The sequence below is a fragment of the Oncorhynchus kisutch genome, linkage group LG25, assembly GCF_002021735.2.
Source record: "Oncorhynchus kisutch isolate 150728-3 linkage group LG25, Okis_V2, whole genome shotgun sequence".
Lineage (NCBI taxonomy): Eukaryota > Metazoa > Chordata > Actinopteri > Salmoniformes > Salmonidae > Oncorhynchus > Oncorhynchus kisutch.
Genome location: NC_034198.2, coordinates 22,269,116 through 22,281,976, shown reverse-complemented (window position 1 = coordinate 22,281,976; position 12,861 = coordinate 22,269,116). Strand labels below are relative to the sequence as shown.

Below are 12,861 nucleotides of genomic sequence, written 5' to 3'. Positions count from 1 at the left end.
GCCTATTCCAAGAATCCAATTATATTTATTTTTCTTCCCCTCTCAAGCGCTTGAAGTTTGAGATAGCTGAAGTCATGACTGAGATTGAGCAACTAACATGTGTAGGAGAAAGGTGAGTGAACTGCCCATGGTCTCATTCACTGGTGCTTGCATTTGTTTTTCACTGTTCTAACTTGAATGGTGAAGAATTCTGTGCAGTGCTTTCAATCAACCGTAGTCGATGAGCCATATCTAATTTCCATACCCAAAATGTGACAGATCTACCTTATAATCTCATTTATCACCATCAGCCTGCTTCGTTTCCCATCACTAGTTGATCCCTATTGGGATATCCGGTGAGAAAAGACATGTCTTAAATCTGGCTCAATGGGTCACAGGCACTAATGGGTCACAGGTGTCCGAACAGACCAAGGTTAAAAAGGCACCTGTGGCTTTTTACATGTAAAGAAATAGTCATATGTTTGTAGGAGAGGTTGCTTGGTTGTATTGTGGGTTTTTCATGGCTTTCCTTCCATTTCATGTCTCACAGCAAAACAACACAGCGGAACAAACAAATCGCCATGGGGAGGAAGAAATTCAACATGGATCCTAAGAAGGTATTTTCATGTTTATGTGTATAACCAGACCCTCGGGGTTCAGGGAGGGCCACGTCTAAGTATTTTCTTCTGTCTTGGGATAGCTTTTGTGGTGGTGTTGTGTCCAGTATATTGAAAAGCCATGTTCACGTTTGCGTGTATGACCTCAAGTCTTTTATTTCATTCCTGGTTTTCTGGGTGTTGTCCAGTAATGGAACCCTGTGATATACTACTCTGCTAGAATCATTCACCCTTGATTGAGATAAACGGCCCACTCTCTGTCGTCCATTTTGTCTCCAGGGGATCCAGTTTCTCCTGGAGAACGACCTTCTGCAGCACACCCCAGAAGACATCTCTCAGTTCCTCTACAAGGGCGAGGGCCTGAACAAGACGGTCATCGGAGACTACTTAGGGGAGCGGTAAGCCATCCTATCTATCTACCTAGTAGAGAAACGGTTTTCCCTCCCTGTCGTGCTCCCAAAGCCGCGCTGCAGATTTATGTCCACCGCGTGATTAGTCCATTCGCTCGGCGAATATAAGGCCATCCTAGCGGGATATTATGGTCTGGATTTATTGATGAAAGTGACCACCAGGTTCCCTTGGAATACAAATCACCTTGGCAACGAGTCGTCGTGGGTGTCTCTGGTCTCGTCTGCCCCGCTTATGCCAACTCACTGTGGACACCTGCGTAGCAATAAAAAATACTTCATTCTCCACAACTCAACCCAGAAACACAATGTCAGGTAACAGAGGAGGGGCGTCAGCTTGGGACTAGAGATACGGCAGTTTAAAGGATTTAAAGACAGCACTGTTGGCAGCTTCAGATGATATCAGAAGTGAAAGACCGGGAGGTTAGGTTATATGAAAAACAGGAGGAATAGATGGATGGAGAGAGAGAGAGTCTATGTATTGAAAGAGATGTGCAGTGTGACGCAGACTGTGTGTGTGTGTGTGTGTGTGTGTGTGTGTGTGTGTGTGTGTGTGTGTGTATGTGTGTGTGTGTTTGCATCAGACTGTGTGTGTGTGTGTGTGCCAGACGTGGGTGTGTTGGAGTCAGTCGTCAATATTAAAAGTCTAGATGTTAAATCTATGATCCCCCATACGTCCTCTACTGTTCCCGCCTCTAAACCCAGAGGGAATGATCAAAGAGCCAGCCCACTCAGTGGAAATAACTGTAAACATTGGTGGGGCGGCTATACTTAGCATTTAGTCCTAATTGAGTTTACGGGAGGATCTGGAACCTATCATTACACACACTGTAATTACAGATTTAATGGAGAGAAAGAGAGCGAGAGAGGGATGGAGAGGGAGAAAGAGTGGGCGAATCTGTCTTAAATGACACAATCGGACAGGATCTTTGGTAATATGTTAGTAATCCTGTCCTGATTTCCTAGCTCCTCTTATTACTCCGGTTGATACAATACAAGGTTGGATTTTTTTTCACAGATCATTGTTTTAAGTGAGATTCAGACACATTAGTAATAAAGCTGTTTTTTTTTATCAGCTTCTTTCTCAGGTATTTATCTCTGTACACACAGCAACTCTTATTTACTTGGAAAACATTGTTACAGAAACATTTCCTGAGTTTGGTTTCCTTCTGAAGTTTATGAGCGATACATTATACAATGAGTTTTCAGGCTCAGGAACATTAAATTGGATGTTAAATGAACCACCTCAGAGGACCACAGGCCACTATGCTTCAAAGGTGATGTTGACTTTCTTCAACAAATCTCTCTCACAAAAGACTGTGTGGATTCTGTTGGCTTGTTTTTCACCAATCAAATGCATCCTTGACCATGTCAAGCTTCAATAGCTCAGCACCTCAAGGTATTGGGATCCATTTCAATAGGCCAGCTGTTAAGATTGCTTCCAGACTCTTGCAGAGTTGTTTTGTATATCAATGAAGGAAGAACATTTTCTGGAATTCAAAGGAAAAGGCATTTGCTTGAGCAAAATAAATCATTTGCAGTGGAAATATTGTTTTTCCCTTCTGGGCTCAACCTGCGTGTGTGGAACTATTCAATCTCTTCTCCAGGAAATGTTTTGGATATTCCCTTGACCATATTACCACTCTTTGCTTTGGAAAAATGCCTTGAGAAAAAAAAACACTTCCTGATTGGAATACCTGTCTTTGTGTCCCCAGAGATGAGTTTAACCTCAAGGTGCTGCAGGCGTTCGTAGAGCTCCATGAGTTTGCTGACCTCAACCTCGTCCAGGCCTTAAGGTGAGCTGCATGTTTCCATCATCTAACAGGGAAAAAACTAAACAAAACTGCTTTTATAAGGAACAGATGGAGACGTTTCTATATAAAAATAGACTCTATATGGTATACACTCAATACTGATGATGAAAGTTAATTGTGTTCATCTGTGTTCGATGAAGTGTCTGAATGTTTCGGCTCTCTGTCTGTTGCAGGCAGTTCCTGTGGAGTTTCCGTCTTCCTGGTGAGGCTCAGAAGATTGACCGGATGATGGAGGCGTTTGCCTCGCGGTACTGTGGCTGTAATCCGGGGGTTTTCCAGTCAACAGGTCAGATCCTCAACATTCAACATTAAGTCTGTCTAGACCCACAGGGGTCAAAACGCTGCTACATTGAAACTTGACATTCACTATTGATAAGCCCCATAGGGGCTCTGGTCAAAAGTAGTGCACTGTATAGGGAATAGTGTGCCATTTGGAATTTAGTGATAGTGAATGTCCATTCACTGTTTTAGATTAGTTCCTATGAGTTGACCACTGTGGGTCTAGGTCACCCTCAGCCTTGCATTCTCCTTATACGGAAGTAATACAAATATCACTAATGAATACATCCTGATCTTGATTGGAGACCTTTGCCGTTGCCATCTGTCCTGGGTCAAAAGTTCACATGTGGAATCAACAACAAGTAGTTTAGCCACAAAAACATCTGGCCATGTAAGCAGTGGATGAAATACAGTAGGAACGGATGAGACAACTTCTTATTCCCACACAATCCAGAATTATTTACAAAAAAGAGCTACAGTAAGGATAGTATTTCCACAATAGGTAATACATACTTCATAGTTCATTTTCTATGCCTGTCATGGCTCTATCCAGAGAGGGAGGGACTGTGAGGTGAATCTGTGCTCTCTTCACACAAGACACATCCCACTTGGCACAGAAGTCAATTCAGTGTCTATTCCGCATTGGTTCAACGTCATTTCATTGAAATGACATGGAAACAACGTTGATTCAACCAGTGTGTGCCCAGTGGGATCTCTGCTCTGAGTAAACCAGGGCAAAACAACAGTACTGTACCAGAACTCCTAACACACTCAGTGGGGGCCTCTGTGGTAGAGACAGACAATGCACTCCGTAGCTCTGGACGGACGGACGGACGGACAGACAGACAGACAGACAGGAGTGCGTCAGAGGGAAATAGAGAATAATTATTTATGTACAGACATGGGCTGGTATGTGTCAGCAGGGAATTAATATACCACCAGTACAATGGAATGTCTACTTTCTACGGACTCTGAGTTTTAGGTTCTGTTAATCCCAAAATGTAGTGCAGGAGTGTCATGGATGCAGGAGAGCAGAGGAAAAGAAAAGAAGAAGTTGTTTATTGCTTCTAGATCAATATTCAGATATGATCGATATATTGAGAACAACAGTCTTCCCCAAACACATTAATTGACTCTAGTCTCGTATCCCTGGGTAACCTCAGTGAAAGGCAGAGAGGTGTGTCTGTTGAGGTGCGTATCAGTACTAAACATTCATTACTTCTTTCCCTCCTGCAGACACATGTTATGTGCTGTCGTTTGCCATCATCATGTTGAACACCAGCCTGCACAACCCCAACGTCAGAGACAAGCCCCCTGTGGAGAGATTCATCTCCATGAACAGAGGTATCAACGAGGGAGGAGACCTGCCAGAGGAACTACTCAGGGTAAGACAGAGATAGTGTGCGTGGAGAGGAAACCTTTCCTCCATTACTCAACCTTTTTGTATTCTGTTTTGCAGAATTTATTTGATAGCATCAAAAATGAACCCTTCAAAATCCCAGAAGACGATGGCAATGATCTTACACATACGTTCTTCAACCCCGACAGAGAGGGATGGCTACTGAAACTAGGTGAGTGACGACCGAAGAATCCATATCTTGGTACTTGGTTCACCAACATACATACAAATGTACTATATCTGTATTCGCCACGTTTAGGGCAGATGGAAATGTTAGCGATGCGAGAAATGTTGCGAACTTGGCGAAGCAACTCTTTCGTCTCGTATTGTGTTTCTGCACTACTGTCTCGTTCTTCTTCTGTTTCCCCCTCTCTCGCTCCAAGCATGGTCTGTGTGATTCAGCTGCTCCTTGCTCTGTCGTTCCTTTTATGTCCTTACTGCGTCATTGTTGTCTCTGTTGAGTTAGGTAGTGTTTTAAACGTGCCCTCTTGTTTTCCCTCACACCCTTTGACCTGTCACCTTTCTGTTCTTTGACTGGCTGTTTCTTCTTACTCTGCGCTAGGAGGTAGGTACTCCCCCTAAATCCCAGTAGAAGTTACCCCTAACCACTGATACAGGGTCAGATTTTCCCCATCCCCATGAATGGTTATGGTTAGGATTGAGGGTGGCGGTAAACTGATACTAGATCTATGGTTTAGGACAGCTTCTACTCCTACCCTCCCTCCCTGCCACCCACCCCTCTGCTTTACCTCATCCTGAGGTCCCATGCTAACAACATTTAGCTCTTATCTTCCAAGTCAACAGATGTATTAGCTGCTGGCTGGTTAGTGGTCATCTATTAGCTTGTTTGTTGCAGAGATGTGTGTGGATCTGTGACTTATGGTTGACAGGGGTGATGGGGTTATCTAGAATGGGTTGTGTGATCTCTTTGATCTTGGATGAGGATCCACCCATCACATTCCTCCTCTGACTGGCCAACATCTGTCTCACACAGCTCCCATTTATGTTAACCATGATAACATGCTATTTCACTTTTGGGGAACGGTGTACGGCCAGGAGTTTTACGGCCCTCGTTACCTGACCAGGAAAAACTGAGGACCAGTTATTATTGGCTCGTAGCTAGAGTTTAAAAATAGGGACCCAGAGTGATCAGGAAAAACTCCTGGCCCTAGGAAAGGGTGCATTTCCTTTATTTAGGCCATGGGTTTGCACTATGAGAATGTGTTCTGTATGCTAGCTACAGTATGTGCTGATCCTGTGGTGTTCTGAGTTCCTCCATCCTGCTGCTGCTGCCCTCCAGGCCTGAAACACCTCCTGCTGTGAAACACCTCCTGCTGCTGCCCTCCAGGCCTGAAACACCTCCTGCTGTGAAACACCTCCTGCTGCTGCTGCCCTCCAGGCCTGAAACACCTCCTGCTGCCCTCCAGGCCTGAAACACCTCCTGCTGCTTCCTACTTCCTCCTATCTGGTTGCATGTCAAATGGAACCCTATTCCCTATATAGTGCACTACTTTTGATCAGGGCCTGTGTATTGCACTATAGTGCATTCGGAAAGTATTCAGACCCCTTGACTTTTTCCACATTTTGTTACGTTACAGCCTTATTCTAAAATGTATTAATTAATTGTTTTGGCTTCATCAGTCTACACACAATACCCCATAATGACAAAGATAATTTATTAAAAAAGAAAAAAACTTAAATACCTTATTTACATAAGTATTCAGACCCTCTGCTGTGAGACTCGAAATTGAGCTCAGGTGTATCCTGTTTCCATTGATTATCCTTGATGTTTCTACATCTTGATTGGAGTCCACCTGTGGTAAATTAAATTGATTGGACATGATTTGGAAAGGCACACACCTGTCTATATTAGGTCCCACAGTTGACAGTACATGTCATAACAAAAACCAAGCCAGTGAGGTCGAAGGAATTGTCTTAGAGCTCCAAGACAGGATTGTGTCCATGCACAGATTTGGGGAAGGGTAGTAAAACAATTCTGCAGCATTGAAGGTCCCCAAGAACACAGTGGCCTCCATCATTCTTCATGGGAGAAGTTTGGAACCACCAATACTCTTCCAAGAGCTGGCCGCCTGGCAAAACTGAGCAATCGGGGGAGAAGGGCCTTGGTCAGGGAGGTGACCAAGAACCAGATGGTCACTCTGACAGAGGTCCAGCATTCCTCTGTGGAAGGCCAACCATCACAGCAGAACTGCACCAATCAGGCCTTTATGGTAGAGTGGCCAGATGGAAGCCCCTCCTCAGTAAAAGGCGCATGACAGCCCGCTTGGAGTTTGCTAAAAGGCATCAAATGGACACAGACCACGAGAAACAAGATTCTCTGGTCTGATGAAACCAAGATTGAACTCTTTGGCCTGAATGCCAAGTGTCACTTCTGGAGGAAACCTGGCACCATCCCTACGGTGAAGCATGGTGGTGGTGGCGGCATCATGCTGTGGGGATGTTTTTTTGCGGCAGGTACTGGCAGACTACTCAGGATCGAGGATAAGATGAACCGAGCAAAGTACAGAGAGATCCTTGATGAAAACCTGCTCCAGTGCGCTCAGGACCTCACATTGGGGTGAAGGTTCACCTTCCAACAGGACAACGACCCTAAGAACACAGCCAAGACAATGCAGGAGTGGCTTCGGGACAAGTCTCTGAATGTCCTTGAGTGGCCCAGCCAGAACCCAGACTTAAACCCGATCAAACATCCCTGGAGAGACCTGAAAATAACTCTGCAGCGAGGTTTCCCATCCAACCTGACAGAGCTTGAGAGTATCTGCAGAGAAGAATGGGAGAAACTCCCCAAATATGATGTATTATTTATTTAACTAGGCAAGTCAGTCAAGAACAAATTCTTATTTGGCCTACCCCGGCCAAACCCTAACCCGGACGACGCTGGGCATATTGTGCGCCGCCCTATAGGACTCCCAATCACGGCCGGTTGTGATACAGCCTGGAATCGAACCAGGGTCTGTAGTGACAACTCTAGCACTGAGATGCAGTGCCTTAGACCGCTGCGCCACTCAGGAGCCCGGGTGTGTCAAGCCCAGGTGTGCCAAGCTTGTAGCGTCACACCCAGGAAGACTCGAGGCTGCAATCGCTACCAAAGGTGCTTCAACAAAGAATACTTATGTAAATGTGATATTAAAAAAAATATATAATAATAAATGAGCAAAAATGTCTAAAAACCCATTTTTCTTTGTCATTATGGGGTATTATATACAGATTGATTTATTTCCATAACAAAATGTGGAAATAGTGAAGGGGTCTGACTACTTTCCGAATGCACCGTATAATAGAGAATAGGGTGCCCTATGGAATGCATCCTCTATCTATCCAATTTCCATGTCCCCCTCTCTTTCCATCCCACCAGCTGCGCTTGCCAGATCATTTTAGTTCCAATTTTCCTCTCTCAGAGTTGCAATAAGTCCGTATGCTAATTTTAGCATCCCTTTGGATGGAGCTACCTGATGGAGAAGCTGTGTTTTTTATGATGTAGTTAAAGAGGCCATTACGGCAGCCTGTCAGGTAGTGAACTGAGTCATTACAGCAGCCTGTCAGGTTGTGAAATTAGTCATTACAGCAGCCTGTCAGGTAGTTAAATGAGTCATTACAGCAGCCTGTCAGGTAGTGAACTGAGTCATTACAGCAGCCTGTCAGGCAGTGAACTGAGTCATTACAGCAGCCTGTCAGGTAGTGAACTGAGTCATTACAGCAGCCTGTCAGGTAGTGAACTGAGTCATTACAGCAGCCTGTCAGGTAGTGAACTGAGTCATTACAGCAGCCTGTCAGGCAGTGAACTGAGTCATTACAGCAGCCTGTCAGGTAGTGAACTGAGTCATTACAGCAGCCTGTCAGGTAGTGAACTGAGTCATTACAGCAGCCTGTCAGGTAGTGAACTGAGTCATTACAGCAGCCTGTCAGGTAGTGAACTGAGTCATTACAGCAGCCTGTCAGGTAGTGAACTGAGTCATTACAGCAGCCTGTCAGGTAGTGAAATGAGTCATTACAGCAGCCTGTCAGGTAGTGAACTGAGTCATTACAGCAGCCTGTCAGGTAGTGAAATGAGTCATTACAGCAGCCTGTCAGGTAGTGAAATGAGTCATTACAGCAGCCTGTCAGGTAGTGAAATGAGTCATTACAGCAGCCTGTCAGGTAGTGAACTGAGTCATTACAGCAGCCTGTCAGGTAGTGAAATGAGTCATTACAGCAGCCTGTCAGGTAGTGAAATGAGTCATTACAGCAGCCTGTCAGGTAGTGAAATGAGTCAACACAGCAGCCTGTCAGGTAGTTAAATGGAAGCGACTGAGCTGTCCTAACTGAGGTTAGAGCTCTGTAGGTGTACTCTGCTGTGAGTCTAGTAGAGCTCCCCTCTATGTGGAACATCAGCATAAATACATAAATCAATGTCAGGTTTTGACATGATATGACAGGCAGGCTGACATCTGTGCTTCGAGTATTGCATGGAAAATACAGTGAACTGCAGGGGCCCCCATAGACCTATTTTAGAATGTCAGTATGTTTGTACAATATGTAAACAGTGCATTCCACATAAAACTATAGGATTCTATAGCACTCTATAAGTAAACTAATAATAATAATATACTGAGTGGACAAAACATTAAGAACACCTGCTCTTTCCATTACAGACTGACCAGGTGAAAGCTATAATCCTCATAAATCAGTGTGGATGAAATGTAGGAGACAGGTTAAAGAAGGATTTTAAAGCCTTGAGACATGGATTGTGTGTATGTGTCGCATTCAGAGGGTGAGTGGGCAAGACAAAATGTTTAAGTGCCTTTGGACGGGGTATGGTAGTAGATGCCAGGCAGACAGGTTTGTGTCAAGAACTGCAACGCTGCTGTGTTTTTGCTGCTCAACAGTTTCCCGTGTGTATCAAGAATGGTCCACCACCCAAAGGACATCCAACCAACTTGACACAATTGTGGGAAGCATTGGAGTCAACATGGGCCAGCATCCCTGTGGAACGCTTTTGACACCTTGTAGTTTCATGCCCCGACAAATTGAGACTGTTCTGAGTGCAAAAGGGGTTGCAACTCAATATTAGGAAGGTGTTCCTAATGTTTTGTACATTCAGTGTTGTACAATGTATTATCATTACTTATAATTACATGGATTATTGACTGCTTGCATCATTTTGCATGAAATAATCCTTATCTGTACAACTGTAGAGAATTATATGTCTGGATTTATCTACTGATTGAGACTTGACTCAAGGAGAGAAGGGTTAACCTTAACTCCAAATTGTGAGGAGATATTCTTCTTGAAAAAAATGCAATGTCTGAGAATTGTATCTTGTTACTCATTCTGTTCTTCACACTTCCTGGTCGGTTGGACAGACAGACTGGCTTTGGCTGCCTTCACGGTACAGAGAGAGCGATTTGGCCAATGGAAAAACAGCTGAGTTTAGACTGATAAATGCTTCTAGAAATAGGCCCAACATCCCCATTTTGAATTGTTAGTACTTGAAGTATACTCATTATGTCAAACACTTGAACATGTTTACATTGGTTAGTTTACAGAAATGCGGAATGAGTAATTGTCCCTCTGTATCTTTTCACTTTATATCCATAAAATAATTAAAAACATTAAGATGTGTGACTTAATTTGAGAGGCAAATGTCTTTATTATGTAGTGGGTTGGGTATACTGTCACATGCCTAGCCATCCCTGACCAATGAACCATGCTCCCCAGCTCCGGCTGAGCCAACGCAATGCCGTCACACGTGAAAGGCTGCGTTTCTAGGATTCTCACCCAAATTGAACACACATTTTGACTGTTTTCACAAGCAATACCGCGCACTGCGTAGGGCCCTCTGGGGACCGGGAGGGGAGGCTGGGGGGGGATATTGGACCACTGATTGAATCGGCTTAATGGGCAGACTGCTGATCAGAACCAGATGTGGCACGTGGAGGGGTAGGGTTGGAGGGAAGGTTTGGGGGTAGGAGGGCTAGGATAGGGTAGGGGTACTCCTCCTAAGGACTGAGGGCTGGGCTATAGGCTAGTCTGTCTGTCTCAACATTGAGTCTCAATGGAAATATGCATAACTGCTTTTGCAGTTTGCATTGAAATGTGTCTGAGAGAAAGGCTGTGCTGGTTGCTTCAACGTTGACACTAAGCAGCCTCCATCTTACACCCTTGTAGTTGCTTTTCTATAGTATTGTAAAGGCCCAAGTGATTAATGTAGCATCCACACGTAGCCCTGGGGTCTATTCAGGCGAGTGTAACATTACAGAACATTCAGAAAGAAATGTATTGCGTATGTAGAATATAGGCAATCATGTCAGCTCTAAACATGACATTTCTATCTGCAATACTAGCAGTATCATCTCATTGGCTGTGTAGCCTACAACACTCCCTCTCCGCATGGCTTGGCCATTTGCTCTTCTCTCTCTCTGTGATGATGTTACTATGTTGTTACTCAACATGTCTGGTATGTTTCTCTACAGGTGGAAGAGTGAAGACCTGGAAGAGACGGTGGTTCATTCTGACTGACAACTGCCTGTACTATTTTGAATACACAACGGTAAGTTAGCGTGTGGTTTTGTCAATGAGAGAGAGAGAGAGAGAGAGAAAAATCATAGGCAGACAGTCAGAGAGAGTGGCTATTGTATGTCATTTGTAGCCAGTCAGCCACAGCCAGTCTGTAGCAGATGCAGCCCGGCCCTTTGACCTAAATGCACCCCGGTCCAGCAATTAACACGATGCATGGAAAACATCTGGGCGGTCTGCTGCACATCTGGCCTAGCCCAGACCCCTCCCCCATTACCTTACACACGCTGACACACATAGGCACAAACCAGCACACCCATACACACTGCTTAGAGCCCACCCCCCAGCACTGAGCACCCAGCCCAGTCCAGTCCCCGGGCATCCCATCCCTGCTGTGTTCTCTCATTAAGAGAAAGACTGTGGACGACAGGGGGGCTGTTCTGCTCTGTTCTTCAAGGTCTCCTCAGCTTCCAGACTACCCCCAGACTCCCATCCTGCAGAGCCTCCCAGACACAATAGAAATCCACTGTAGGATTGGGTTACTTCTCCCCTAGGTACACCACTCTGTGTGACCTCAGTGTGAACAATAACAGTATAGTACAGTTGTAATGTGTGTAGGATACAGACCATGTACAGTTAGGAAGTTACTTAGTTTTCCTGTCTTGAGTATGACTGATTTATACACCATTATGTGTATATAAAACCTACTTGTAGTTTTTGAAACACCCTTACCAAAAAACAGGCTTCTGGTAAACAGTTGTGGCACACTATTTAGTTTTTGCCAAAACTTGCAGGAAGTTTGCCACAACAAATACATTTATGTAAGGGCAGCTGCATAAATCAATTGGCATATAACTATATGCAGTGTGTTTATATATTAAATCATGTATTGAATGTGTTCTTTGTGTTGTCTCCAGGACAAGGAACCTCGTGGGATCATTCCTCTAGAGAACCTTAGCATAAGAGAGGTGGATGAGCCCAGGAAGCCTGTAAGTTCCCCAAAATATGGAAAGAAAACAATGCCTGAGAATGGGCTAATGAAATGAACTGGATACTTAGTCTCTGTGTACTTTCCACTTGAATATTCACCCTAGCTAATTATTTCTCTCCCTCTCTCTCTAACCCTGTCGTCCAAACAGAACTGTTTCGAGCTCTACAACCCCAATCACAAGGGTTCATTGATCAAGGCGTGTAAGACTGAGGCGGATGGCCGGGTCGTCGAGGGCAACCACACAGTGTACAGGATTTCAGCGCCCACCACAGAGGAGAAGGAGGAGTGGATCAAATCCATCAAGTATGTTTTCGCTGTAACCCACCTAAGGTTTTTGCCCACCATGTAAACACAACCAAGAGTCTGCTACGAGACACCAGTGGTTCGCAACTCACCATGATTCAAAATCAAATCAAATGTTATTTGTCACATACACATGGTTAGCATATGTTAATGCGAGTGTAGCGAAATGCTTGTGCTTCTAGTTCCAACAATGCAGTAATAACCAATGAGTAATCTAACCTAACAATTCCACAACTACTACCTTATACACACACGTGTAAAGGGATAATGAATATGTACATAAAGATATATGAATGAGTGATGGTACAGAATGGCATAGGCAAGATGCAGTAGATGGTATCGAGTACAGTATATACATATGAGATGAGTAATGTAGGGTATATAAACATAAAGTGGCATAGTTTAAAGTGGCTAGTGATATACTGCTTTAGCACACTCTGCCAACCCAGATGTCTTAGCCGTGTCTGAATCCTGGCTTAGGAAAACCACCAAAAACCCTGAAATCTCCATTGCTAACTATAACGTTTTCCGCCAAGATAGAACTGCCAAAGGGGGC

The 12,861-nt window shown here is 44.4% G+C and overlaps 1 protein-coding gene across 1 annotated transcript in view; it reads left to right on the top strand.

Annotated features, from left to right (window-relative positions):
* The window catches only part of LOC109870063 (cytohesin-3-like), a 33,544-nt gene that overhangs the window by 16,176 nt on the left and 4,507 nt on the right, over positions 1-12,861 (top strand). Inside the window, exons 3-12 of the mRNA XM_031804495.1 lie at positions 48-112; positions 530-596; positions 876-994; positions 2,719-2,799; positions 2,991-3,103; positions 4,333-4,481; positions 4,556-4,667; positions 10,969-11,045; positions 11,929-12,000; positions 12,151-12,305. Coding sequence (XP_031660355.1) covers positions 48-112; positions 530-596; positions 876-994; positions 2,719-2,799; positions 2,991-3,103; positions 4,333-4,481; positions 4,556-4,667; positions 10,969-11,045; positions 11,929-12,000; positions 12,151-12,305 — 1,010 coding nt within the window. The remainder of the gene's footprint in view (positions 1-47; positions 113-529; positions 597-875; positions 995-2,718; positions 2,800-2,990; positions 3,104-4,332; positions 4,482-4,555; positions 4,668-10,968; positions 11,046-11,928; positions 12,001-12,150; positions 12,306-12,861) is intronic.